The 27,637-nt window shown below is 54.2% G+C and overlaps 2 protein-coding genes across 2 annotated transcripts; one reads left to right on the top strand and one right to left on the bottom strand.

Annotated features, from left to right (window-relative positions):
• The first annotated feature begins 3,034 nt into the window (after positions 1 to 3,034).
• MAP3K10 (mitogen-activated protein kinase kinase kinase 10) lies at positions 3,035 to 23,947 on the top strand. Its single transcript, XM_032248773.1, has 10 exons — positions 3,035 to 4,035; positions 8,260 to 8,440; positions 13,806 to 13,954; positions 14,444 to 14,619; positions 15,224 to 15,470; positions 17,707 to 17,823; positions 21,084 to 21,252; positions 21,348 to 21,460; positions 21,769 to 22,470; positions 23,342 to 23,947. Exons 1-10 carry the CDS (start codon positions 3,354 to 3,356, stop codon positions 23,662 to 23,664), a joined length of 2,859 nt encoding a protein of 952 aa, XP_032104664.1. The 5' UTR covers positions 3,035 to 3,353; the 3' UTR covers positions 23,665 to 23,947.
• A 475-nt stretch (positions 23,948 to 24,422) lies between these two features.
• TTC9B (tetratricopeptide repeat domain 9B) lies at positions 24,423 to 27,258 on the bottom strand. The gene is made up of 3 exons (XM_032248772.1): positions 26,351 to 27,258; positions 25,523 to 25,705; positions 24,423 to 24,641 (listed from the first exon to the last, which is right to left on the bottom strand). The coding sequence occupies exons 1-3, from the start codon at positions 26,769 to 26,771 to the stop codon at positions 24,532 to 24,534; spliced, it is 714 nt and encodes a 237-aa protein (XP_032104663.1). The 5' UTR covers positions 26,772 to 27,258; the 3' UTR covers positions 24,423 to 24,531.
• Between the last annotated feature and the right edge of the window lie 379 nt (positions 27,259 to 27,637).

Genomic DNA, 27,637 nt, shown 5'->3' with positions numbered 1-27,637 from the left:
CAGCTTCCCGAGTAGCTGGGACTACAGGTATATGTCACTACGCGTGGCTAATTTTTGTAATTTTTGTAGAGCTAAGTTCTCGCTAAGTTGCCCAGCTTGGTCACCAAATACTGGCCTCAAGCAATCTACCCACCTCCCACAGCGTTGTGATTACAGGTGAGAGCCACTGCACCTGGCCTCAAATTTCCCCTTTATTTATTTATTTATTTATTATTATTTTTGAGACGGAGCCTTACTCTGTCACCCAGGAGTACAATGGCGCGATCTCTGCTCACTGCAACCTCCACCTCCTAAGTTCAAGTGATTCTCCTGCCTCAGCCTCCCAAGTGGCTGGGATTACAGGTGCCCACCGCCACACCCAGCTAATTTTTGTAATTTTAGTAGAGACAGGATTTCACCAGGTTGGCCAGGCTGGTCTTGAGCTCCTGACAGGTGATCCACCCGCCTCGGCCTACCAAAGTGCTGGGATTACAAGCATGAGCCACCACACCAAATTTCCCCTTTTTATAAGGACACCAGTCATATTGGAGTAGGGACCCGCTCTCTTCCAGTATCATCTCATCTTAACTAATTACACCTGCAACAACCCTAGTTTCCAAATACAGTCACATTCTGAGGTACTGCGAGTAGAAATTCAACATATCTTTTTGGAAGAACACAATTCAACCCAAAACAGCTGGTAGAAAAATGTAGAATATTGTTATGGCTTTGGAGTGAGCAAAAATTCTTCAACCCAGAAGACCATATGGTGAAAATGTGACAGGCTTGACTATATTAAATTTAAACATTTCTTCCAAACAAGGACATCAGGACATCATTGAAAAAGTTAACACAGCTGGGCGAGGTGGCGCATGCCTGTAATCCTAGCACTTTGAGAGGCCAATATGACTTCAAGTCAGGAATAGCTCCTGCCTGTAATCCCAGCACCAGCCTGGTCAACACGGTGAAACTCAGTCTCTACCAAAAATACAAAAATTAGCCGGGTGGGCTCACATCTGTAATCCCAGCTACTAGGGAGGCTGAGGCAGGAGAATCACTTGAACCTAGGATGCAGAGGTTGCCACTCAACTATGTAATGAGTTGGGGAGCTTTTTGTGCGTGTGAGAGAACACTTAAAACCTATCCTTGGCGGGGCACAGTGGCTCACGCCTGTAATCCCAGCACTTTGGGAAGCCAAGGCGGGTGGATCATGAGGTCAGGAGTTCAAGATCATCCTGGCTAACACAGTGAAACCCCATCTCTACTGAAAATACAAAAATTAGCTGGGCATGGCGGCACGTGCCTGTAGTCCTAGCTACTGGGGTGGGAGAGAGAATCGCTTGAACCTGGGAGGCAGGAGAATTGCTTGAGCCTGGGAGGCGGGAGAATCGCTTGAACCTGGAAGGCGGGAGAATCGCTTGAACCTGGCAGCAGGTGAATCACTTGAACCTGGGAGGTGGAGGTTGCAGTGAGCCAAGATGACTCCATTGCAGTCCAGCCTGGGTGACAGAGCGAGACTCATTCTCAAAAAAAAAAAAAAAAAAAAAAAATCCCAGCCATAAATAAATCAGTAAAATCAATGAAGTCCCAGTGAGTGAACTGAAAAAAGCATGTACCAAAACATCCTGGGAGAAAATTATGCCTATGTCTTGCCTTGTTGTCCAGGCCGGAGTGCAGTGGTGAGATCTCAACTCACTACAATCTCCGCCTTCTGGGCTCAAGCGATTCTCCTGCCTCAGCCTCCCTAGTAGCTGGGATTACAGGAGCGCACCACCACGCCCGGCTTTTTTTTTTTTTTTTTTTTTGGTGGAGATGGGGGTTTCACCATGTTGGTCAGGCTGGTCTGGAACTCCTGACCTCGTGATGCGCCCTCCTCGGTCTCCCAAAGTGCTGAGATTACAGGCAGGAGCCATTGCACCCGGCCTGGGTTGTTAATTTTTAAAACTGCCTTTCATTCTTGCTTTGCCATTTATAGTTCTGTAGCCTTGCACAAATGACTTCACTTCTCTATGAGTCATCTGTAAAATGGGGCTCTTTGTGAAGACTTAACGATACCACGTGTGCAATGCACTTAACACAACATGCACATTACGCTCCCCAGACCGAAACTCCTATAAATTAGGGATGGGGGATTCTCGAGAGCAGGAGTTCTGACTTCAGCAGAGGAACCCAGAGCTGGTGGAGAAAGCAGATGTGGCTGTGACATTGACATTTACATCCCCAAGGACAGTAAACACATTCTTCCAGCCCCGTCTTCCCCGCAGGGTCCCGCTACCAGCCTGACCCCTAGCTTTCTTGGAGCCACGAGCGGACGCCGGCAGCCAGCAGTTTGGGGGCCGCCCCCTGCAGCAGAGGTCCCCACGCGGACTACATTTCCCGGCTTGCATCTCGGCTCGGGGCCCGCGGGGCAGTCCTGCCTCAGGAACCGGGTCGAGGCTGCGTTCGCAGGCTCCGGGCAGTTACCGTAATGCATGCAGCTCCTATTTTTCGCGTTGCTAAACGCGTCCGTTGCGATCCACCCAACTCTGGGCGGCGGCCCCTGCAGGGTCAGTAAGGAGCGCTTCCCCCCGCCCCGGGCACCCGCTACGCCGCATTGGAAGGAGGGGCCGAGGCCGGGATCATCTCCTCAGGAGGACTCCCTCGACCCCTCGGGGTGTCCACTGCGGCCCGAGGCTGGCAGCGGTTCTCTGCTTGGGGGCGCTGAGGGCTGGGCCCCGAGGCTGCGCGGCCCGAGACTACAACTCCCAGGCGGCACCGCGGCGGCGTCGACCACACGTCACTCGGGCCCCGCCGGCGGCCCCGGGAAGCAGCACGGGCGGGGGTAGGGGCTGGGGCCGACCGGGAGGCCGGTGCCAAGAATGGGGGCTGCCCGACCGCCTCACGCGTGAGGAGGCCGAGGGGCGCGCCACCCCAGCCCGGGGCGGCCGCCCCCGGGGCCCCGCCACCCCCGCCTGGCCCGGCGGTCGTGGTCCGGGATGCGGAGCCGGGGGCCGCCGGTGGAGCTGCGCGGGGTGAGCGGCGCGGGGAACGGGGACTGCCTGCCGCCCTCGCCCTCGTCTCCCACCGGCGGACCCCGGTGGGCATTCGAGTGTCGCGCGGCCAGGCCTTCTTAGCGCCCTGCCGTTTGGAGGGCACAGGTGAACCTGCCGCCTCACTCCCACCCTGCCCCGCCCGGACAGCCGAATCGGAGGGGACGAGCCTGCCCTTTGAAAGGGTTTTTTTCTTGCTCCTGAGGAGGGCGTCCCAGCCATGGCCCCCAGAAACCCCCTAGACCCCACAGGGACTGCCCTCCATCCCGGCCGCCGGGGTCTGCCCTCTGCATCCCGCGGGCAGGCGGTGTGAAGCAGCCTCCCGCAGCCCCCGGCCCCTCCCCCATGGAGGAGGAGGAGGGGGCGGCGGCCAAGGAGTGGGGCACGACCCCCGCGGGGCCCGTCTGGACCGCGGTATTCGACTACGAGGCGGCGGGCGACGAGGAGCTGACCCTGCGGAGGGGCGACCGCGTCCAGGTGCTTTCCCAAGACTGTGCGGTCTCCGGCGACGAGGGCTGGTGGACCGGGCAGCTCCCCAGCGGTCGCGTGGGCGTCTTCCCCAGCAACTACGTGGCCCCCGGCGCCCCCGCTACACCCGCGGGCCTCCAGCTGCCCCAGGAGATCCCCTTCCACGAGCTGCAGCTAGAAGAAATCATCGGTGTGGGGGGCTTTGGCAAGGTCTATCGGGCCCTGTGGCGTGGTGAGGAGGTGGCCGTCAAGGCCGCCCGGCTGGACCCTGAGAAGGACCCGGCAGTGACAGCAGAGCAGGTGTGCCAGGAAGCCCGGCTCTTTGGAGCCCTGAAGCACCCCAACATCATTGCCCTTAGGGGTGCCTGCCTCAAACCCCCACACCTCTGCCTGGTGATGGAGTATGCCCGGGGTGGCGCACTGAGCAGGGTGCTGGCAGGCCGCCGGGTGCCACCTCACGTGCTGGTCAACTGGGCTGTGCAGGTGGCCCGGGGCATGAACTACCTACACAGTGATGCCCCTGTGCCCATCATCCACCGTGACCTCAAGTCCATCAACAGTAAGTGGTGTCCTCTCCCCAAAATTCCTTCCACAGAACCTCACGAGGCCATGCCTAGGTGACGGGAAACAGGTTGAGGGACACCAGGTGACACTGTGCCTGGGGCGAGAAGGGGGCAGCAGTATGATACCTTTAGGGTGAAGGTGAGGTAGGCCTTGCCCACCTTAAGGGAGAAAAAGGAGTTTCAGAAAGATTGAAGGACTTGACTGCCTCCCAGGCTGCAGAGTCACAGTTGCTCAGTAAACATGTATCCGTGAACACCTGCGTTCCCTGTGTCAACAGCACAGATGCAGTGCCTGCCTTCAAGGTTCTCACCATCCAGCCATGCTGCCAGAGGCCGCCAGGCAGAGATAAAAAGAGCCTACCCCGTCTGAAGCCAGTGTCTCAACCCCGGACTGTTGGCACTTGAGGCTGGATCATTGTTATAGGAGCTGTCCTGTGAATTGAAAGTTGCTTAGCAGCATCTTTGGCCTCTTCCCGCTAGATGCCATTAACATTCCCTGCCCCCATCCTCAGCTATGACAACCAAAAATGTCTCTGGGCATTGCAAATGTCCCCTGGGGGCAGAATCACCCCCAATTGAGAACCATTTCCTGGAGTCTTCATAGGCCAAGGCAAACTGGAAAAGATGAGGGAGGAATTGAACGGATATGGCTATATAAAAGCTTCCAGGCTGCCTGTCAGGCTCTCCAAAGTTGATTCGTTGGTTGAATAAATAATGGGGCCAGGTAGAAGGGAACATTCTACAGGACTCATATCTAGATCAAGGAGCTTCTTGTGGCGTCAGCAAATATTAATTGAGCACCTATTAAGCAGAAGCCCAACTGGGACTAAGACAGCCATGGTTTCTGCCCTGACGGTACTCACGAGCTAGTAATTTCATTCATTCATTCCACAGATATTTCCAGAGTGCTGTGCCAGGCCCTGTCCCAGGGATACAGCAAGGAAAAAATCTTACATTCCTGGCTCTCCCATTCGTGCTCTGCCTTATCTCACTCCCTTTCATTTTTTCATTCATTTGTTCATTCTTCCATTTGATGTTTACCAGGCCAGATCATGTGCTAAGCAAAGGCATCAGGAGTGGAGGAGACCAGCATGTCCCCGGCCCTCGCATCACTCACACTTAAGCCCTGAAATATGAGGGTGCCCCCTTTGCTCTCAACACTCACATCTTATCCTGATTTTTGTCACTTCTACATCTTGAAATTTATTTTAATCCATCCCACTATTTTTATAGATGTATTGCTGTCCCCCCACCCATAGCAATGGTAAGCCCCTAGAATAGAGGGACTGCATCCTTCTTGCCTTCCAAGCCTAACATTTGTATATCAACAGAGAGCTTGGCTGGGCATGGTGGCTCACGCATATAATCCCAGCACTTTGGGAGGCCAAGGTGGGTGTCTCACCTGAGGTCAGGAATTTGAGACCAGCCTGACCAATATGGTGAAACCCCCATTTCTACTAAAAATACAAAAAGTAGCTGGGCATGGGGGCATGCATCTGTAATCCCAGCTACTCAGAGGCTGAGACAGGAGAATTGCTTCAACCCGGGAGGTTGCAGTGAACCGAGATCACGCCACTGCACTCAGCCTGGGTGACAGAGCAAGACTCCATCTCAAAAAAAAAGAAAGAGCTAACACATGCCCACATGTGCCAGGGCTGGTGCCACATCTGGGGAACTGATGCTTATGCCCCAGCACCTCTGAAAGGTTGAGTAAATGGAGGCAGGGCCACCCAGCATGTTCCTTTTGAAGGCTGGGGCTCCTTCTCAGCCCTTCCTCACCCCTGCTGATTGACAGCATGCCCCACACCCCCAGGGTTATTGTAGCCAGTGCTTTCTAGCCAAAGGGTCAGCGGCCTCTTATGGCCAGGGCTTCCTCCTGGTGTGCCGGAGAGAGAGGACACAGTGCCTCCACAGCACTGCTTCCCCACTCATCCTACCCTAAGGAGGTCCTCATCTGCCATTATTCATGCATTGGTTCATTCCACCAGTAATTCTTTTTTTTTTTTTTTTGAGATGGAGTCTCACTCTGTCACCCAGGCTGGAGTGTAGTTGTGCAGGTCTTGGCTCACTGCAACCTCCATGTCCTGGGTTCAATGATTCTCCTGTCTCAGCATCCCGAGTAACTAGGATTACAGATACCCACCACCACACCCAGATAATTTTTGTATTTTTAGTAGAGAGGGGGTTTCACCATGTTGGCCAGGCTTGTCTTGAACTCCTGACCTCATGATCCGCCCGCCTCGGCCTCCCAAAGTGCTGGGATTACAGGCGTGAGCCACCGCACCTGGCCAATAACAGCTAACACTTTCAAAGGCCCTATTGCATGAGGCAATAAATTTTTACCGCAATGCTAGAAGGTAAATTCTGTTACCAGCCCCATTTAATAGAGAAGTCTGGGTGTGAAGATTAAAGTGTTCAAGGTTATGCAGCTAGGAAGAGGCAGAGCTGAGGCTCAAACCCAGGTGGTACATGGAATACTTTGGGACCTCTGTGTGATAGAAGGTAGTAAATAACCCCAGCAGTTAAGAGATTGGGCTCTGATCACAAAACTAGTTCAAACCTTTGTCCTGCCATCTTCTAGCTGTGTGATCTCTTAGCCAAGTGACTTCTGAGCCTCTGCTGGCTGGTCTAGAAAAATGGTTATAGCTGGGTGCAATGGTTTACTCCTATAATCCCAGCACTTTGGGAGGCCAAGGCTGGAGGATTGCTTGAGCCCAGGAGTTTGAGGCTACAGCAAGCCATAATCACACCACTGCACTCTAGCTTGAGTAACAGAAAAAGACCCTGTTCCTTTATTTATTTATTTTTTTCATTAAGACGAGTCTCACTCTGTCACCCAGGCTGGAGTACAGTGGCACAATCTCGGCTCATTGCAATCTCCACCTTCTGGGTTCAAGTGATCCTCTCACCTCAGCCTCCCAAGTGGCTGGGACTACAGGCACCCACCACCACACCTGGCTAATTGTTGCATTTTTAGTAGAGACAGGATTTCACCATGTTGGCCAGGCTGGTCTCAAACTCCTGATCTCAAATGATCCACCCGCCTCAGCCTCCCAAAGTGCTGGAATTACAGGCATGTGCTACTGTGCCTGGCCAACCCTGTCTCCTTAAAAAGGGAGGGGTGGTTTGTGAGTCAATTCATATAAAGAGCTTAGCATAGTGCAGACACTAGCCATGATCCTCATCGCTGCTAGTGACCACCTGCAGGCAGTAAGGAAGCTGGAACCATCCAATATGTTTGCGGAATACATCAGTCAGATTTTGTCACAATAATGCCATGTAATAAGCTACCCCCAAAACTCGGCATCTTAAAACAACTGTTGTTGGTTGCTGCTCGTGCATTTGCAGGCCAGCTGGAGGGTGAACTGATGGACACTGGGCTCGGCTGGAGAGGCCTTGCTCCAAGTAGTTCTCGTCTTCTCGGACAAGGCAGACTAGCTGAGGCATGTTGTCATGGTGATGGCAAAAGTACAAGAGGGCCAGCAGACGTGCGAGGCTGGGGCTTGGAACTGACCCTGTCGTTCTTAGCCAAAGCGAGTCATGCGGCTGAGCCAGAGTCAGGGTGCAGGAACATGCTCTGCCTTTTTTTTTTTTTTTTTTTTTTGAGATGGAGTCTCACTCTGTCACCCAGGCTGGAGTGCAGTGGCATGATCTCGGCTCACTGCAACCTCCGCCTCCCAGGTTGAAGCAGTTCTCATGCCTCAGGCTCCCCGTTGCCCAGGCTGGAGTGCAGTGGTGAGAACATGGCTCACTGCACCCTCAACCTCCCAGTCTCAAGTGATCCTCCCAACTCAGCCTCCCAAGTAGCTGGGACTGTTGGCACACACCCCCACACCCAGCTATTTTTTTTTTATTTTTTGTAGAGATGGGGTCTTGCTATGTTGCACAGGCTGGTCTTGAACTCCTGGGCTCAAGTGACCCACCTCAGCCTTGGCTGTTGGTTCTTGACCATTCATGGTGCTCCACAGAGCCCAGGACAAAGTCAGGAGGGCAGAGGATGCAGAAGGAGCTCCCTCCTCCCTCGTGGGAGCCTGGGACAGGGATTAGACCTGGGTGGAGGGGCTCATGGATGTTCCAGGCCAGGAAAGGAGCTGTCACAGAGTGGGGCATCCTGAGGCAGTGAGAGGAGAAATGTGTTTCCAGCTGAGGCAGCGGGCCAGGACACTTGGGTCTGCAGCACAGCAGGTCTAAGGTGACCCACCTTTCTTCCCATCCCACAGTCCTGATCCTGGAGGCTATCGAGAACCACAACCTTGCAGACACGGTGCTCAAGATCACGGACTTTGGCCTCGCCCGTGAGTGGCACAAGACCACCAAGATGAGCGCTGCGGGGACCTACGCCTGGATGGCGCCGGAGGTTATCCGTCTCTCCCTCTTCTCCAAAAGCAGTGATGTCTGGAGGTGCTGAAAGGCGTGGCCGGGTTGGCCTCTGCGGAGTGAGGGAGGGAGGAAGGGGTGAGGGCAGAGTGGGCGGGAGAGTCTCCTGCTAAAGCCAGGACCTAGGTCTGACAGAGGGGCCTGCAAGGTCAAGCCACCAGACAAGTGCCGGTTACCCGTTCAGCTAGCACAGTGGCAATTGGAGGGCACATTGGATTAGAATAAAAAATTCATAAGATCTAGAGACAGGGCTGGGTGTGGTGGCTCATGCCTGTAATCCCAGCACTTTGGAAAGCTGAGGCTGGCAGATCACGAGGTCGGGAGTTTGAGACCAGCCTGACCAACATGGTGAAACCCTGGCTTTACTAAAAATATAAAAATTAGCTGGGCATGGTAATGCATGACTGTAATCCCAGCTACTCAGGAGGCTGAGGCAGGAAAATCAGTTGAACCCGGGAGGTGGATGTTGCAGTGAGCCGAGATCATGACACTGCACTCCAGCCTGAGTGACAGGAAGACTCTGTCTTCAAAAAAAGAAAAAATTTAAAAAGACCTAGAGACAGCATGTGGATGCCAGCACTGAAAGTCCCTCATACATGAGCCAGTGCACCGTCCCATCTGTCAGACAGGAAAATGATGAATTCACTCATTCATTCATCTAACTTCACCAGTTCTAGGGATATAGCAGCAAACAAAAATAGATGCAATCCCTGCCCTCAGGAAGTAAATAAATACATGAGAAGCTCTTTTTTAAAAATCTGTTTTTTAGAAAATTATAATTTTTAAAGATAATTAAGTACACCAGAAAAAAAAAGTGTTAGTAGGAAGTGCTGGGAGGTTGAGAGGAAGGTACTTTAGTGGCTGGAGGACTACTTTTGGGATGGGAATGCTTCTCGGAGCAGTCTGAGAAATGATACTTCATCTGAGTTCTGAGTGGCAAAAAGGAGCTAGCCACAAGAAGTTTGGGGGAAGAAGCATCCCAGTCAGGGGGAGCAGCTACCCAAAAGGAGGGGCTGAGGTGAGCGTGGTGTGTTCCAGAAACAGCAGCAAGGCGTATGTGGCTGCCACTGTGCCAGCAAGGAAGAGAGAGGAAGGAAATGATGTAGGAGAGTGAGCTGGAAGGCCCTGGGGGTGAGGGAGTGGCCTTCAGGTTTTATTCTAATGAAGTAGGAAGCCTTGAGGAGTCATGTCTGTGAATGGCGTGGTAGCCCACACCTGTAATCCCAGTACTTTGGGAGGCCAAGGTGGGAGGATCACTTGAGGCCAGGAATTTGAGACCAGCTTGGTCAACATATGGAGATGCCATGTATGAAAAAGAAATTTTTTGATTAATTTTTTTTAAAAGGAAGTAAATAAAAGCTGCTTTGGGGGCCGAGTGCACTGGCTCACGCCTGTAATCCCAGCACTTTGGGAGGCTGAGGTGGGTGGATCTCTTAAGGCCAGGAGTTTGAGACCAGCCTGGTCAACATGGTGAAATCTCATCTCTACTAAAAATACAAAAATTCAGCTGGGCACAGTGGCTCATGCCTGTAATCCTGGCACTTTGGGAGGCCACGGCAGGCAGATCACAAGGTCAGGAGATCAAGATCATCCTGACCAATGTTGTGAAACCGCGTCTCTATTTAAAAATACAAAAATTAGCCAGGCGTGGGAGCGCACACCTGTAATCCCAGCTACTCAGGAGGCTGAGGCAGAAGAATTGCGTGAACCCATGTGCCATGGTGGTGTGCTGCACCCATCAACCTGTAAGTGAGCCATAATGGTGCTACTGCACTCCAGCCTGGGTGACAGAGTGAGATTCCATCTCAAGAGAGAGAGAGAGAGCTTGGGTGCGGTGGCTCGTGCCTGTAATCCCAGCAGTTTGGGAAGCCGAGACGGGCAGATCACCTGAGGTTAGGAGTTCGAGACCAGCCTGGCCAACATGGTGAAACCCTGTCTCTTAAAAAAAAAAAAAAAAAAAAAGGAGAGAGGGAGGGAGGAAGGAAGGGAAGGAAGGGAAGAAAGGACCCTTTGTCTACTAAAAATATAAAAATTAGCTGGGCTTGGTGGTGGGTGCCTGTAGTTCCAGCTACTCAGGAGACTGAGGCAGGAGAATTGCTTGACTGCAGGAGGCGGAGGTTTCAGTGAGCCAAGATGGCGCCACTGAACTCCAGCTTGGACGACAGAGTGAGACTCCGTCTCAAAAATAACAATAAAGCTCCTTTGGCTGTTAGGTAAAGATGGCCAATGATGGGACTGCTGCTGTCACCAGTGAGAGTTGATGGTGGCCATGGAAACTTTCAACCCAGAGTTTTCTGTTTGATTAGAGCCAAACCTGAGTCTCCCCATTTACTGTTCCCGTCAATTCCCAGCCAAGGCGCCAGATTGTCCGAGCAGCAAATTAATGGGTATGGGACAGAGACAGATCAGACAGGAAGTCCCCGGCTCAGCCTAGAACAGAGCAGCCCTTTGGGAAAAGTTCCAAATGGCTTTACAGGAGGCGTTCATTTATGCTACCACTTTTTTTTTTTGGAGACAGAGTCTCGCTAGGTCACTCAGGCTAGAGTCCAATGGTACAATCTTGGCTCACTGCAACCTCCGCCTCCTGGGTTCAAGCAATTCTCCTACCTCAGCCTCACAAGTAGCTGAGATTATAGGCATGCACCAGCTAATTTTTATATTTTTAGCGGAGACAGGGCTTCACCCTAGGCTTGTCTTGAACTCCTGACCTCAGGTGATCCACCTGCCTCAGCCTCCCAAAGTGCTGGGATTACAGGTGTGAGTTAGTCATGCCCGGCCGGGCAGGCTAATTCTTTGTGTCCTGTACTTATCAGGATGCCGGGTATCCATACCTCCCAGCCACCAAACTTCAGTGGTACTCCCAGTCATTACAACAATCAAAATATCCCCACAGGTTTCCAGGGACATGGGAGAGTGGGGAGGATCATGCCACCCTCCAGTTAAAAACCACTGGTTTCCCCCTGCCTTGTATGGTCTCCATTCTCAAGTTTACTTCATGAGCCAGAATGACTGCTCAAGCTCCAGCTTTTTTTTTTTTTTTTTTTTTTTTTTAAAAAAAACAACAAGGTGTTGCTCTGTCACCTAGGCAGGAGTGCAGTGATGCCATCACACCTCATTGCAGCCTCAACCTCCTGGGTTCAAGGGATCTTCTCACCTCGGCCTCTCTAGTAGCTGGGACTGCAGGCATGCCACCACGCCAGGCTAATTTTTTTGTAGAGATGAGGTCTCACTTTGTTTCCTAGTCTGGTTCCAATCTCTTGGGCTCAAGAGGTCTTCCCGCCTTGGCCCCCCAAAGTGCTGAGGTTGCAGACATGAGCCACTGTGCCGGGCTCCAGTTTTTATGTCTACATGTCAGCCATAGGAAGGAGAAAAGAAGGGGTACTCCTTCTTTTTTTTTTTTTTTTGAGATAGAGTCTCGCTCTGTTGCCCAGGCTGGAGTGCAGTGGTGCGATCTTGGCTCACTACAACCTCTGCCTCCTGGGTTCAAGTGATTCTCCTGCCTCCGCCTCCTGAGTAGCTGGGCTTATAGGCATGTGCCACCATGCCCAGCTGATTTTTTTTGTATTTTTAGCAGAGACAGGGTTTTGCTGTGTTAGGCTGGTCTTGAACTCCTGACCTCATGATCCGCCTGCCTCAGCCTCCCAAAGTGCTGGGATTATAGGCGTGAGCCACCATGCCCGCCCAGGGCACCCCTTCTTTTTAAGGACACTTCCTGGAAGCTAGTCGCCTACTGCACACCCTCCTACATCTCATGCACCAGAACTGTGGTCATGTGGACATGCTTAGCTGCAAAGGAGAATGGAAAATTCATGCAGGCAGCATGTGGCCAGCCCCAGTTCACCAGCACTGTCACTGAAGAATGGGAGGCTGTCAGCTGCATGGGGGCAGTGATTTGTGTCTATCTCTTCCTAGTGTCTAGAACGGTGCTTGGCACACAATAGGCACTTAATGAGTATATGCTGAATGGGCTGGGCACAGTGGTTCATGCCTGTAATCCCAGCACTTTGGGAGGCCAAGGCAGGCAGATCACTGGAGGTCAGGAGTCCAAGACCAGCCTAACATAGTGAAACCCTGTCTTTACTAAAAGTACAAAACTTAGCCAGGGTAGTGGTGTGTGCTTGTAATCCCTGTAATCCCAGCTACTTGGGAGGTTGAGGCACAAGAATCACTTGAACCCGGGAGGCAGAGCTTGCAGGAAGCTGAGATCACACCACTGCACTCCAGCCTGGGCAACAGAAACTCTTGTCTCAAACAAAAAAAATGGTATATGTTGAATGACTGGATGAGTGGATAGTGGAGGAGACCAGGGATCTACTCCAGGATAGGCACCAGACAGAATGGCCATCGGGACCTGGGAGGATGCAGAGTTTGCAGGGGAAGATAGCCTTGCAGGTGACCACAGCACAGTGACACATGCTCTGGAACCATGGAGCCACTGAGGGCACTGTCCTGAGCAGCAGGCAGACCCAAATCCAAGTGCCTCCACCACTCACTAGCTGTGTGACTCCAGGCAAGCCCCTTAACCTCTCTGAGCCTGTAGCTTTTCATCAGATAAAGCAGGGGCCACACCAAATCCTTCTGCCTTACAGGGCTGTTGTGAGGATTACTGAGTGCCTCGCACAGTGCCTGGCCTGCAGTGCGTGCTTTATAAATGTTAAATAGTGTTAACTGGTTTTTAGAGGTAAGTGCTGCGTGTTCTGTGGGAACATAGAGGAGGGGCCTCTAATATAGCTTTGGAGGCTGTGGAATCAAGGAAGGCTTCCTGGCAGAGAGGGCAACCTGAGTTGAGACTTGAGGAACAAATAGTTACACAAGGGAAGAGTGTGCTCCACAAAGGGAACAGCATATGCGAAGGCCAGAGGTCAGGAAGAACAGAGCCTGTTCAGTAGTCAGTGTGGCTGCAAGATGAAGTCGGGGTTTGAATGGGCTGATGGTGTTGAGAGGTGAGGCTGCAGGGGTCATCAAAGGCCAGGGTCAAGAAGGATGGATATAGGCGAGGTGCAGAGGCTCATGCCTATAATCCGAGCACTTTGGGAGGCCAAGGCAGGAGGATCACTTGAGCCTAGGAATTTGAACCAGCCTGGGCAACACAGTGAAATTTCCATGTCTACAAAAGCAAAAGTAAGAAGGATGGATTTGCCCAGTAGGAACACTGGACCTGAAGGTTTTCAGGCAGGGGCGAGGGAAGAGAGGCCAAACAAAGAAGAGACATCAGACAGCTCAGCCCACCATGTCTGTTGGAGAATAAGGCCATGGAGGTCAAAGCAAGTTCTTGTGATGGGTGGGTGTTGGGGTGAGGGCGGCCCTACATGGGACCGAGGGCAACGCTGAGTATAGGTGAGGATTGGGGTGGGCTGTGACATCACCCCTTCCTCTCCCCTGCCTACAGCTTCGGGGTGCTGCTGTGGGAGCTGCTGACGGGGGAGGTCCCCTACCGTGAGATCGACGCCTTGGCCGTGGCGTATGGCGTGGCTATGAATAAGCTGACGCTGCCCATTCCCTCCACGTGCCCCGAGCCCTTTGCCCGCCTCCTGGAGGGTAAGCCGGGGCCCCATGGAGAGGGTTGGCTCAGCTTGGAGTGGCAGGGACCCTTGGGCCCAGACCTCGCCCCTTCACACCCATCCATACCAGTGGGCCTGGGAGTGAGGGAGAAGGGGCTGGAACCCACTGGACTCTAAACAGTCTCCCCATGGCTGGCTCCATTCCCCCATCCCCCAACCCTTGTTTTAGCCAGGCCCAGAGCTCTCCAAGACAACCTGTTAGGACTCCTTGGCCCTGGGATTCCACAGTGATCCTGATTCTACCACCAGCCCCTCCTCAGGGTACAGGTCCCAGGGTTTCTCTCCCAGCGTTTCACTGAGTGGAATTGGCCGGGAGCTTGGCTTTGAATCCCTTCCCCTCAGCTCCATAGAAGCTGTTTGTCTTCAGTCCCCAGAAATTCTGCCTTCCTCTGAGCAGGCTGAGTCCCCAGAGCATGACCACTGACACCCCTACCCCATACCACTGTCCTTCCTCCTCCCACCCCAGAATGCTGGGACCCAGACCCCCACGGGCGGCCAGATTTTGGCAGCATCTTGAAGCGGCTTGAAGTCATCGAACAGTCAGCCCTGTTCCAGATGCCACTGGAGTCCTTCCACTCGCTGCAGGAAGACTGGAAGCTGGAGATTCAGCACATGTTTGATGACCTTCGGACCAAGGAGAAGGTGAAGGCAGGGGCAAGGTGGGAAAGACGGAGCAAGAAACCTGGGTTCTGATGCCTTGGGCTGCGCAGAGACCCCTCCCCTGAACCCAGCCTTTGGGTCCACGCAGGGTCAAGGGAGCCTTTTTTGCATATTAAGAAAAGACAGCCTCCTGCTGGTGGATTAATAAGAAAAAGGCACCCTGTACTGAAGTACTTACAGGTGACATTGCATGATGTCTGGGTTTGGCTTTGAAATACTACAGCAGAAACGAAAGGGCAAGAGGTGAGAAGGATGGGGATACAAGATTCACAAAGCATAGGTAATTGTTGTTGGATGATGGGTACTGGGGGGTGCACTGCTCTCTGCTTTGTGGATGTTTGAAGTTTTCTAAATGGAACCATTAAGAAAGGGAAAAGAGAAAGAAAAGGCACCCCTTTCTTTAGGCTCACAGTTCCCTTCCCTGGCACCCAGCTTGGCAACAAAGCACGAATCCAGTGGTGAACCCAGTGTGCCCCACAGCAGAGTACCCTTGTGTGAGGCACCAACCAGACCCAGCAGCCCTGGGTCCCTCCCCAGGGAGCAGGGTGGTTAAGCCCCTCCCCCAGCCCCCGCCTCTCCTCCCCAGGAGCTTCGGAGCCGTGAGGAGGAGCTGCTGCGGGCGGCGCAGGAGCAGCGCTTCCAGGAGGAGCAGCTGCGGCGGCGGGAGCAGGAGCTGGCGGAGCGTGAGATGGACATCGTGGAACGGGAGCTGCACCTGCTCATGTGCCAGCTGAGCCAGGAGAAGCCCCGGATCCGCAAGCGCAAGGGCAACTTCAAGCGCAGCCGCCTGCTTAAGCTGCGGGAAGGCGGCAGCCACATCAGCCTGCCCTCAGGTACCCACCCGAGTCCCCAGAGCGCCCCTCAGAGGCTGCTGGGAGCAGCCCTAACTTAGGATTTCTCTCTTCCTTTTCTTTTCCAGCTTGTTTTTATTGCCAAATATATCACACATAGTCAATGATCAGCCCAGTGCAGTGGCGATCACCTGTAGCACCAGCCTACTGGTGAGGCCAAGGTGAGGCCAGGAGGTTGAGACCAGCCTGGGCAACATAGACCCCATATTTACAAAAAAAAAAAAAAAAAAAAAAAAAGCTGGGCATGTTGGCATGTACTTGTAGTCCTAGCTACTGTGGAGGCTGGTGTGGGAGGATCACTTGAGTCCAGGAGTTGAAGGCTGCAGTGAGCTGTGATTACACCACTGGACTCCAGTCTGTGCAGCAGAGCAAGACCCTATCTCTAAAAGAAAAGAAGGAAGGAGGGAGGGAGGGAGGGACGTGACCAAAAACATGTACAGCTAAATGAGTTACTCTAGTCACCCCGCTCTTGAAAGCAGAGAGAACCCCACAGCCCGCCCTAGTGCTTTTCACCTGCCCTCCCAAACACAATCTCACACCACACCACCCCCTAAGAGGAAGCTGTCTGGACATTTAGGATACTTCTGAACTTTTGTTCTCTCTTCAAAAATATCTTTAAATCTGGCCAGGTGCAGTGGCTTACGCCTGTAATCCCAGCATTTTGGGAGGGCAGAGCGGGTGGATCACTTGAGGCCAGGAGTTCTAGAGCAGCCTGGCCAACATGGTGAAACCCCATTTCTACTAAAAATACAAAAATTAGCCAGGTGTGATGGTGTACATGCCTGTAATCCCAGCTACTTGGGAGGCTAAGGAATAAGAATCACTTGAACCCAGAAAACAGAGGTTGCAGTGAGCAGAGGATGCGCCACTGCACTTCAACCTGGGTGACAGAGTGAGACTCTGTCACGAAATATATATTTATTTATTTATGGCCAAGCGCAGTGGCTCATACCTGTAATTCCAGCACTCTGGGAGGCCGAGGTGGGTGGATCACCTGAGGTCGGAAGTTTGAGACCAGCCTGAACAACATGGAGAAACCTCGTCTCTACTAAAAATACAAAATTAGCCGGGCGTGGTAGCGCATGCCTGTAATCCCAGCTACGCTGGGGGCTGAGGCAGGAGAATCACTTGAACCCAGGAGACAGAGGATGCGGTGAGCCAAGATGACACCATTGCACTCCAGCCTGGGCAACAAGAGTGAAATTCTGTCTCAAAAAAAACCAAAAATGTATTTAGCCCACTATATCCATGTAATCAATACAAAATAATTGTGAGATATTTTACCTTCTTTTTTCACACTAAATCTTTTAAATCCAGTGTGTATTTTATATTTATGGCACATCTCAACCTGGAGAGTAAATTTTCATTAAAATCAATTTTTTTTTTTCCTGAGATGGGGGTCTTCCTATATTGCCCAGGGTGGTCTTGAACTCCCACACTTAGGCAGTCCTCCCACCTTGGCCTCCCAAAGTGGTGTGAGTACAGGTGTGAGCTGCTGCGCCTGATCTATCAAAAATATTTTATCTGTATTTAGATTTTATAAAAGTTGGAGGTGAAAAAGTAGGTTCACATACCCAAGTTGTTCCAAACACGCTTAAATATTTCCGGTAACCAAATGGAGTGCCTGTTTTTAAAATTTAAATTTTAATTACAACCAAATAAATAAAAGAGTTGGCTGGGCATGGTGGCTAACACCCGTAATCCCAGCACTTTGGGACGTGGATGCTGAAGGATCGCTTGAGGCCAAGAGTTCAAGACCAGCCTGGGCAACACAGTGAGACCTCATCTTTTATATATATATATATACACAATTTTACAATTAGATAAATAAAGGTTAAATTCCAATTCTTTTATGGCACAAGCCACATTTCAAGTGCTCAGTTGCTACACGTGGCTACTGGCCGCCATGTTGGACACTGAGGCCGAGGTCCTTGGTCTACTAGAGCTGCTGTGCTTGTGCTTCTTAAACCACATTTCCCTTGCTAAGCCTCACCCCAACTTGCTGATTCAGGGAGGGCCCCAAAATTTGCATTGCCAAGATTTTCAGCTGATGATAATGCTGCTGGTCTGGGGCCCACACTCTGAGAACCACTGCATTAAGGAATGAAAAATGGCAGTGTTCCTGTTCTAGAATTCCTTCTCTGCTTCTACAGTGGAAACTTCCCTTTGGTTACCCGTGGAACCATTTGCTTAGGAAAGCTTCTCTTTCTTTCTGCAGGCTTTGAGCATAAGATCACAGTCCAGGCCTCTCCAACTCTGGATAAGCGGAAAGGATCCGATGGCGCCAGCCCCCCCGCAAGCCCCAGCATCATCCCCCGGCTGAGGGCCATTCGCTGTGAGTATCTCCCAAGGCCCTGACCAGTCGATCAGTCAGTCAACAAACATCTTTGAGCCTGATGTTTGTACCTGGCACCAAGCCAGAGTAACAGCAGGAAACAAGACAGACAAGGCCCTTTTCCTCATTCTTATCATGGGAAACAGAGAGTAAGCAAGTAAGTCAGTAAGCAGGATCTTTTTTTTTTTTTTTTTTTGGTGGAGTCTCTGTCTCCCAGGCTGGAGTGCAGTGGTGCAGTTCTAGTGATTCTCCTGCCTCAGCCTCCCGAGTAGCTGCAGTTACAGATGCACACCGCCACACCCAGCTAATTTTTTGTATTTTTAATAGAGTTAGGGGTTTCACCATGTTGGCCAGGCTGGTGTCCAATTTCTGACCTCAAGGGATCCACCTACCTCGGCCTCCCAAAGTGCTGGGATTAGAGGCATGAGCCACTGCGCTCGGCCACAGGATGATTTCTAGTAGTGATAAGTTCTTTAAAGGAACTCAGGGAAGGGAATAAAAGAGGAGGTATGTTAGTCAGAGTTCTTCAGAGAAACAGAATGATTAGCATTTTTTTTTTTTTAGATAGAGTCTTGCTCTGTCACCCAGGCTGGAGTACAATGGCATGATCTTGGCTCACTGCAACCTCCACCTCCCAGGTTCAAGCAATTCTCCTGCCTCAGCCCCCCTACTAGCTGAGATTACAGGCATGCGCCACCAGGCCTGGCTAATGTTTTGTATTTTTAGTAGAAATGAGGTTTCACCATGTTGGCCAGGCTGGTCTCGAACTCCTGACCTCAGGTGATCTACCCGCCTAGGCCTCCCAAAGTGCTGGGATTACAGGCATGAACCACCACACCCAGCTGCATATGTTTAGTTATATAGAGATGTATTGGTTGGGCACGACGACTCATACCTGTAATCCCAGCACTTTGGGAGGATGAGGTGGGAGGATTGGTTGAGCCCGGGAGTTCAACACCAGCCTGGGCAACAAAGTGAGACCCCATCTCTACTTAAAAACAAAAAAAAATAGATGTGTTATGAGAGATTGGCACTTGCAATTATGGAGGCTGGGAAGTCCTGCAGTCTGCCTTCTGCAAGCCAGAGGCCTGGGAAAGCCGGTGATGTAGTTCCACATCAAGTCCAAAGACCTGGCCAGGCACAGTGGCTCACACCTGTAATCCCAGCACTTTGGGAGGCCGAGGCAGGCAGATCACCTGAGGTCGGGAGTTCGAGACCAGCCTGACCAACATGGAGAAACGCTGTCTCTATTAAAAATACAAAATTAGCTGGGCGTAGTGTGGTACATGCCTATGATCCCAGCTACTTTTAACCAGGGGAGGGAACAGCAAAGGTAAAGCTGGCGGTGGGAACAGTGTGGGCTGCTTGTTAGCCCGCTTGGTTGGAGCAGAGTGAATGGGAGGAGGATGTAGGTTTTGCAGTCAGGGAGTTCACAGGGGTCAGATCAGGCAGAGGCCTAAGAGCAGGATAAGGAGTCTGGATTTTCTTTCCTTTTTTTTTTTTTTTCTTGTTTTTGTTTTTTTTTAATTTTCATTTGACACCTTCGGTATGGATTGTTTTTAATTTTGATGTTTAGTTCTGGGGTACATGTGCAGGATGTGCAGGTTTGTTATATAGGTAAATGTGTGCTGTGGTAATTTGCTGCACCTATCAACCCATTACCTAGGTAGTAAGCCCATGAGTTAGCTGTTTTTCCTAATATTCTCCCTCCCCCACCCCCATGACAGGCACCAGTGTCTGTTGTTCCCCTCCCTGTGTTCATGTGATCTCATTGTTCACCTCACTTATAAGTAAGAACATGCAGTGTTTGGTTTTCTGTTCCTGCATTAGTTTGCTGAGGATAATGGCTACCAGCTCCATCCATGTCCCTGCAAAGGACATGATCTCATTCCTTTTTATAGCTATGTAGTATTCCATGGTGAGACAGGCTTTTGCTCTGTCTCCCAAGCTGGAGTGCAGTGGCTTAATCTCAGCCTCCTGAGTAGCTGGGACTGCAGGCCTGCACCACTATGCCTGGCTAATTTTTGTTATTTTTAGTAGAGGTTTCACCATGTTGGCCAGGCTGGTCTCGAACTCCTGCTCAAGTGATTCCTCCACCTCAGCCTCCCAAACTGCTGGGATTCTAGGTGAAAACTACTGCACCTGGCCTGGTATGGATTTTCCTTTTGTTTTTCTGTTTTTTTTGAGATGGAGTCTTGCTCTGTTGCCAGGCTGGAATACAGTGGGCAATCTCAGCTCACTGCAACCTCCACTTCCTGGGTTCAAGCAGCTCTCCTGCCTCAGCCACTCAAGTTGCTGGGATTTCAGGCACATGCCACCATGCCTGGCTAATTTTTATAATTGTAGTAGAGATAGGGTTTCTCCATGTTGACCATGGTTCTCCATGTTGGTTCTCCATGGTCTTGATCTCTTGACCTTGTGATCCGCCTACCTCGACCTCCCAAAGTGCTGGGATTACAGGCATGAGCCGCCATGCCTGGGCTATGGATTTTCTTTTAGCGGCTCTGGGGCAGCCCCCAGAGCCATGTGAGCAAGGCACTAAAGGAATCAAATTGACCTTTTCCCTCTGGCGACTATAAGAAATAAAGGTGGAGAGAGCAGTGAGATGTTTGAGGCCAGGCCAGGGTGGGGGACTTGGAAGGGACACATGTCCAATGTTGAGGCGATATGGCGGAGATACGGTCGTCAGAGTTTGCTGGTGGGTTGAAGGGTGAAAGGCTACTTCCCAAGTTCCAACCCCTCATTTACCCCAGCACTGTCCTCACCCACAGCCCCCCTGCCCTCTGTCCGCGCACCTGCTCTGTACCAGGCCCAGGAGGTCAGTCCTGCAGGGGACACACAGATAAATACCCATACCATGGCAGCAAGCACGGGCACCAGATAGGTCTAGAGTGTCGCAGGGATAGAGATAAGGGCAGTTGACCCGCAGGGAGCTAACTACCCAGAGCTGGAAGCTGGAAGCATGGGCAGCCAGCTGGAATGAATGGTGAAAGGTTAGGCTGTGAAGAGCAGGATAGGTTGGGGGAGTTGACAGGGACTTGCTCATGGCCTTCAGTGCCAGGCGGAGGCGCTGGAACTTTGTCCTGACTGCGGTAGGGAGCTACGGGAGGATTTATAGCAGGGAGGGTCATGACTGGAGTTTGAAAGAGCCTTTGGACTCCCAAGCAGAGGGTGGTTCTGTGCTGGGGCCCTGGAGGCTGGGAGCCCTCCAGTGGGGACAGACCCTCCACTCAGTAACCAACTGGTTTCTCTGGCCCCAGTGACTCCCGTGGACTGTGGTGGCAGCAGCAGTGGCAGCAGCAGCGGAGGTAGTGGGACATGGAGCCGCAGTGGACCCCCCAAGAAGGAAGAACTGGTCGGGGGCAAGAAGAAGGGACGAACGTGGGGGCCCAGTTCCACCCTGCAGAAGGAACGGGTGGGAGAGGAGAGGTGAGGCATGGTGGTGCCCGCCCTGTGCCCAGGCCCCAGTTCCCAGGCTCCAGGCCACAGAACTGAGGTCTCCATCTCTCCCTGGTCCCCTGCAGGCTGAAGGGGCTGGGGGAAGGAAGCAAACAGTGGTCATCAAGCGCCCCCAACCTGGGCAAGTCCCCCAAACACACACCCATCGCCCCCGGCTTCGCCAGCCTCAATGAGATGGGTAAGAGATTGGGTGCTTGAAAGGGGATGGGGGTTCCCTGGCCAAAGGGGTGAGCCTCCCGGAGCTGAGGGAAGAGCTTCCCAGATTTCACTGGGCCAGTGGGTGGGAGGCCTTTCTGGAAAAGGAGATGGTGGCCCCTGGGAGGTGGGAGGTAATTTCCAGGGGCAGGGAGCACCCTTCCCCAAAGCTCCTCAGGGAGGCAGATTCAAGAACCAGGTTTCTGGGTCTTGGTCTTACTGTTGGAGGGGTCCCCGTGGGGCCCTGGCCAGCCCCGCAGCTGAGTGACAGGTGGTCCTCTCCTGTTGCAGAGGAGTTCGCTGAGGCAGAGGACGGAGGCAGCAGCGTGCCCCCTTCCCCCTACTCGACCCCATCCTACCTCTCGGTGCCGCTGCCCACCGAGCCCTCCCCGGGGGCGCGGGCGCCGTGGGAGCCGACACCGTCCGCGCCCCCCATTCGGTGGGGACACGGCGCCCGGCGGCGCTGCGACCTGGCGCTGCTAGGCTGCGCCACGCTGCTGGGGGCCGTAGGCCTGGGCGCTGACGTGGCTGAGGCGCGCGCAGCCTGTGACAGCGAGGAGCAGCGGCGCTGGCTAGACGGTCTGTTTTTCCCCCGCGCCGGCCGCTTCCCGCGGGGCCTCAGCCCGCCCGCGCGTTCCCACGGTCGCCACGACGATGCGGGCCTGGGCCTGGTGCCCTCGGTCACCCTCGTGTCGCTTTCGTCCGTGTCCGACTGCAACTCGACGCGTTCACTGCTGCGCTCAGACAGTGACGAGGCCGCGCCGGCCGCGCCCTCCCCTCCACCCTCCCCGCCTGCTCCCACACCCTCACCCAGCGCCAACCCCCTGGTGGACCTGGAGCTGGAGAGCTTCAAGAAGGACCCTCGCCAGTCGCTCACGCCCACCCACGTCACGGCTGCACGCGCCGGCGCCGTGAGCCGCGGGCACCGGCGGACTCCATCGGACGGGGTGCTGGGGCAGCGGGGTCCTCCCGAGCCCGCGGCCCACGGCCCTGGTGAGTGAGGCACCCTGCACCCAGGCTGCAGAAAACCCTCTTCCCTTCTTTGCCAGGGTCACAAGTCCAGCCTAGCCACGACCCCTCAAGCTGCCGCCTGCTTCTTGTGGAGGAGGGAGGGTCTGTGTCCCTTTGCCCCTCACTTCATTGGGGTGTCCAGGGGACAGACACGGGTGGCAAACTGATGCCTACAAGGCCAGGTGGGTGCCTTTAGCAATAGTGACCAGCATGGCCATCGCCAGCTCTTACACAGCGCCTAGACACTGCTCTCCATCAGTTAACTGGGGTGGAGATGCCACCTTGGCAGTGTTATTCAGTACCTACCGTCAGGAGCTGCTGCTTGTGTTAAATTATTTTACTTGCTCCTCACCTCCGTAATGAGGTGCCATGTTTATCCCCATTCAGAGGTAAGCCATGCCTGAAGTCTGCCTGCATGAGCTTAGCCCAATGTACGAGAGTCAGGAAGACCAGGGTTTTGGTCCCAGGGCCCGCTAAGCAGCAGCTCCAGAAGGTTAAGGAGCATACTAGGCCGGGTGCGGTGGCTCACGCCTGTAGTCCTAGCACTTTGGGAGGCTGAGGTGGGTGGATCACCTGAGGTCAGGAGTTCAAGACCAGCCTGGCCATCATGGTGAAACCCCATCTTGGGGGGGAGAAGCATGCTAGGGTCCACCCAGAGCAGCAAGCACCTGGGAGTGGTCCCAGCCTAGGTCAGGGTCCCAGCACTACCACACTGCAGCTGGAAATTGGGTACAGCAAGATCCATGGATTTCTCGGGAGAAACCAGAACTGTGCTTTTCATGTAAAAGCTCTGGGCTTTTCAATGCCACCCTCTGCCCTACCCCACTCACCTCCTCTGAACCTCTCTTACCAGGCCCTCGAGACCCTCTGGACTTCCCCCGCCTGCCTGACCCCCAGGCCCTGTTCCCAGCCCGCCGCCGGCCCCCCGAGTTCCCAGGCCGCCCCACCACCCTGACTTTTGCCCCGAGACCTCGGCCAGCTGCCAGTCGCCCTCGCTTGGACCCCTGGAAACTGGTTTCCTTTGGCCGGACGCTCACCATCTCGCCTCCCAGCAGGCCAGACACTCCGGAGAGCCCTGGGCCCCCCAGCATGCAGCCCACACTGCTGGACATGGACATGGAGGGGCAGAACCAGGACAGCACAGTGCCCCTGTGCGGGGCCCATGGCTCCCACTAAGGCCTGCCCACCACCGCCCGCCTGGGCAGCCATGAATGTAGCGCCCCAGGCCCCGCCCCAGCCCGCCATGCCAGAAGGTGGGGGAGGCCCTGGGGAGGATGCTCACTCTATTTATTGGGGAAGGGGGGAGGGGGGACACTTAACTTATTCCTTTGTACCCCAGGGGGTGGAGCCCTGTGTCCACCCATCACTGGGGGAGGGTGGGCAGGGATACTCAGGGACAGGGCATCATAGGGGACTTGGCACAAAAATGCAGCATTAAAGGTAACCCCTGCCCCCTACCGCACTTGGCTGTGTTCCTTTTTCATTTTCTTTTTTCTCTTTTTTGAGACACAGTCTGGCTCAGTTGCCGAGGCTGGAGTGCAGTGGCACCGTCTCAGCTCACCGCAGTCTCCACCTCCTGGTTCAAGTGATACTCCTGCCTCAGCCTCCTGAGGAGCTGGGACTACAGGCACCCACCACCACAGCCGGCTAATTTTTGTATTTTTGGTAGAGACAGGGTTTCACCATGTTGACCAGGCTGGTCTCAAACTCCTGACCTCAAGTGATCCACCTGCCTCAGCCTCCCAAAGTGCTGGGATTCCAGGCGTGCGCCACCACACTGGGCCTGGACTGTTTATTTCCCGGGCCCAGTCCCTGATGCTGGGTCAACCCAATGGAACATTCCCCCACCCCACACACCCTCCCTGGGCTTCTCTGGGTTTCTAAGGTCCAAGGGATGTGGCCCTCCCTGGTCACCCCCAAGAATACCACACAAGTTATGATCACCAGTGACAAGTGTTTTACCAGCAAACATGAGTCGGGGGAAGTTACATACATGGTGAGGTGGGAGGATGAGGGGGCAGAGACGGTCCTCTTCGGTTGGCCTCAACCAATCACATCCCGAGTCTGGGCCCCAGCTCCACTGTCTTCCCGCTGGAGGCTGCAACGGTTCATCTTCAGCTGAGTCAGCTGGATGTAGCGGAGCACGTTGGTGTCTGCAGGGGAGGCAGGCAGGGCATCAGCTGGGTGTCCTGGGGCAGCAGGCGACTTCCACGCCATCCTGGCTCACACCCCATTCTCCACAGTCTCCAGCAGCTCACTCACACAGCCAATAGTGCCAGAGTCCTTCCCCAAAGCCACAGCTAGTGACATTGTACACCTCTATGCACCTGTATTTGCCGCAGCCTCTGCCAAGAATGCCTCTTCACAGAGGATCCCGTCACTTCCCATCCTCCAGTGACATCGGCAAGAAGTCTGTTCTCTCCCAGCCACTTAGTGGGAAAACTAATCTCGTCTCTACTCCCACAACCCTGAACCTGTTGTAATCCCTCTTCATCCCTCATTAGCTCTTAATACAAAACCGAGTGTTGTGTCTGCCCTCTTGCACTCATAAGTGCACACATGCGCACACCCCAATTTCCTGGCATCGCCCACCCGGGTGGATGAGTGGATGGTGGAGGAAGTGAATGAATAGGTGTGTGTGAATGGGTGAGTGGGTGAATGGAGGAATAAGTGTGTGCGTTATGCAGGGTGGGAGGGGGGAATGAGATGACAGTGGGTGGATAGGGAAGTGGCTGAGGCCGTGAATAGGTGTCATCAGGTGTGTCAATGACAGTAGATGAGAAATGACGCTATGGGGAGATGTCAGAGGAGTGATGGGGAGATGGATGGGTGAAAGGTGGGTGGATGAACAGTGGGGTGAGTGGAGGAGTGGGCATGTAGGGAGTGGGTGGGTGGTGCAGCCCTCCCTCGAGGCAGCTCCGCGGGAGGAGGAGGGCTCTGCTGTTCTGCCCCGATCTTCCTGCCCATTCCCTCTGCTCCAGCCCCTTTCCGATCCCTGGGCCAGCCCTCACTTCTGCCCTGCCCTGCCACTCACCTGTGGGCTCCCGGCTGCGGGCCTCCTGCAGGTAGCGCAATGCGCGTGCATAGTCACCTAGGTGGTAGAAGGCAATGCCGGCGCGGTAGGTGGCCTTGAAGTTGCCCTGCTGCTTCTCCAGCACCTTGAGACAGTACTCACGCACGCGCTCGTAGTTCACCAGCTCCGACTGCAGCAGGCAAGCTGCGGGGGCACCGGGGCCGGGGTTCTCAGAGCCTGGTGGCACCCTCAGAACCCACCTGACCATGAGGAGCCAGGGCTCCAGGCTGCAGGGAACTCGGCCTAAGGGATTGCTCGGGCCACCGGGGGCGCCAATCTGCTTGCCTATCAAAACAGATGTAACTGCACCGCCGCTAGGGGGCGCCAAAACACGGACAGGCGTTGGCCTCTAGGTGATCCCACGGACAGGCACTGGCAACTAGATGATCCGCCCGGAGCTGTCGGTGGGCAAGAGCACTAAGGGCGGCGCGGGGGCGGGAGGGAGGGGGCCGGAGTCGAGGGCCAGGACCTTCAGCGGCTCACTCAGGGCAGACTTCCTCACCTTAGGTCCACGTGCAGCCAGAAGGTGGTAAGAATGACTCGAAGCAGGCCCTGAAGACCCCACCCAAAGACCATTTCCGGCATCCCAGCTCCCTCCAGCCACAGACCGCTGTCATCCCCTACCCCTAACCTCTTTCCTTGATCAAGCTCTCAAGTCTCCCCCAGAAGCCCACGGCCCCAGACCCTTCAGCCCCGGGGCCTCTGTCCCCCAGGTCGCCAAGCTCTCCCGATTGCCCCTCTCCAACCCGCTCCCCATGTGCCCCATCCCTTCATCCCCCGACGGCGTACCTGTGAGAGAATCATAACACTCCACCTCCGTGCTCTCCACCAGGCGCCGCTGCTCCTCGCTGAGGCGCGCCGGCCCGGGACTGCTGGTGGGCCCGGGGGCGGGGGCAGGCAGGCCGCCAGGGCGGGCCCCCTGAGCCGCCTTCAGCTGCAGCAGCGCTCGGTGGTACTTGCCGATGGCCTCCCGGAACTTCTTCTCTCGGTAGCAGCGCTGGCCCTCCGCCTTGAACGCCACGGCGGCGCGCAGGCTGCTGTCGAGCGCCGCGCCCAGGCTCCCCGACGGCTCTGGGGTAGGACCGGGACGAGTCGAGCCATGGCGGGAGCCAGAGCCCGGGCCCGGTGGGGACAGGGCGGGAGGCGGCCGCGGCGGAGGCTCCGGGGCAGCGCTGAGCATCAGCACCGGGGACAGCGCACCGCGCTGCATTGTGGGAAACTCCTGCCGCCGCGCTGCAGCAACCGCATCGCCCCCCACGGGGCTGGTCCCCACCCTTTCTCCGCCCCCTCACCTCCGGTAGCCGACTCCAGCTGCCCCCTATGGGTCTAGGGAAACCCCTTGAGACTTCCCCCATGCTCACTCTCAAATTAGCCAAGTCCTAGTTCTCCAGCCCGCCCCCGAATTGTCCCCACTCCCTTACCCTCCTCACCCCCCTGCCTGCTCTCCTCCCTGGTGCCCAGAACTCCTGAAGATTTCTAGAAGGAAAGGACAAGCCTGGGGGAAAGAGCAGGAAGACATCAGCCTCAAGGAAAGCTGGCTCTCAGCCTGCTGGCCATTTGGCATATCGAGTGAGAACACAGGATTTGGACCCAAACCGCCCAAATTCAAATCCCTGCTTATTTTCTCACTAGTGGTATGACTTAGACAGCTCGCTTAAACTACCTGGAACTCTGTATCCTCATCAGTAACATGGGACCATAATATCTCCTTTAGGGCCGGGCATGATGGCTCACACCTCTAATCCCAGCACTTCGGGAGGCCAAGGGCAGTGGATTGCTTGAGGCCAGGAGACACACACACCAAAAAAAAAAAAAAAAAAAAAAAAAAAATTAGGCGGACTACAGGCATACCCCTGTAGTCCCAGCTACTCGGGAGACTGAGGCAGCAGAATCGCTTGAACCTGGGAGGCAGAGGTTGTAGTGAGCAGAGATTGTACCACTGCACTCCAGCCTGGGTGACAGAGGGAGATGCTGTCTTAAAGGAATAAAGGAAGAAAAGGAGGGAGGGAAGAAGGGAGGGAGAATACCTTCTTTGGGATTCATCTGTTAATTTACACAACAAATATTCGCTGACAT

Source organism: Sapajus apella, unplaced genomic scaffold (genome assembly GCF_009761245.1).
Source record: "Sapajus apella isolate SASKATOON/1434 unplaced genomic scaffold, GSC_monkey_1.0 scaffold68, whole genome shotgun sequence".
Lineage (NCBI taxonomy): Eukaryota > Metazoa > Chordata > Mammalia > Primates > Cebidae > Sapajus > Sapajus apella.
This window is presented reverse-complemented; position numbering and strand designations above follow the sequence as displayed.

Excerpts from the sequence above, each read along its gene's own strand:
- MAP3K10 (XM_032248773.1), top strand. The coding sequence starts at position 3,354 with ATGGAGGAGGAGGAGGGGGCGGCGGCCAAGGAGTGGGGCACGACCCCC. Across the intron at positions 8,441-13,805 it reads AAAAGCAGTGATGTCTGGAG|CTTCGGGGTGCTGCTGTGGG; the intron begins GTGCTGAAAGGC and ends CCCTGCCTACAG. Across the intron at positions 13,955-14,443 it reads CTTTGCCCGCCTCCTGGAGG|AATGCTGGGACCCAGACCCC; the intron begins GTAAGCCGGGGC and ends CTCCCACCCCAG.
- TTC9B (XM_032248772.1), bottom strand. The coding sequence starts at position 26,771 with ATGCAGCGCGGTGCGCTGTCCCCGGTGCTGATGCTCAGCGCTGCCCCG. Across the intron at positions 25,706-26,350 it reads GTGTTATGATTCTCTCACAG|CTTGCCTGCTGCAGTCGGAG; the intron begins GTACGCCGTCGG and ends GTGCCCCCGCAG. Across the intron at positions 24,642-25,522 it reads CCGCAGCCGGGAGCCCACAG|ACACCAACGTGCTCCGCTAC; the intron begins GTGAGTGGCAGG and ends CCTCCCCTGCAG.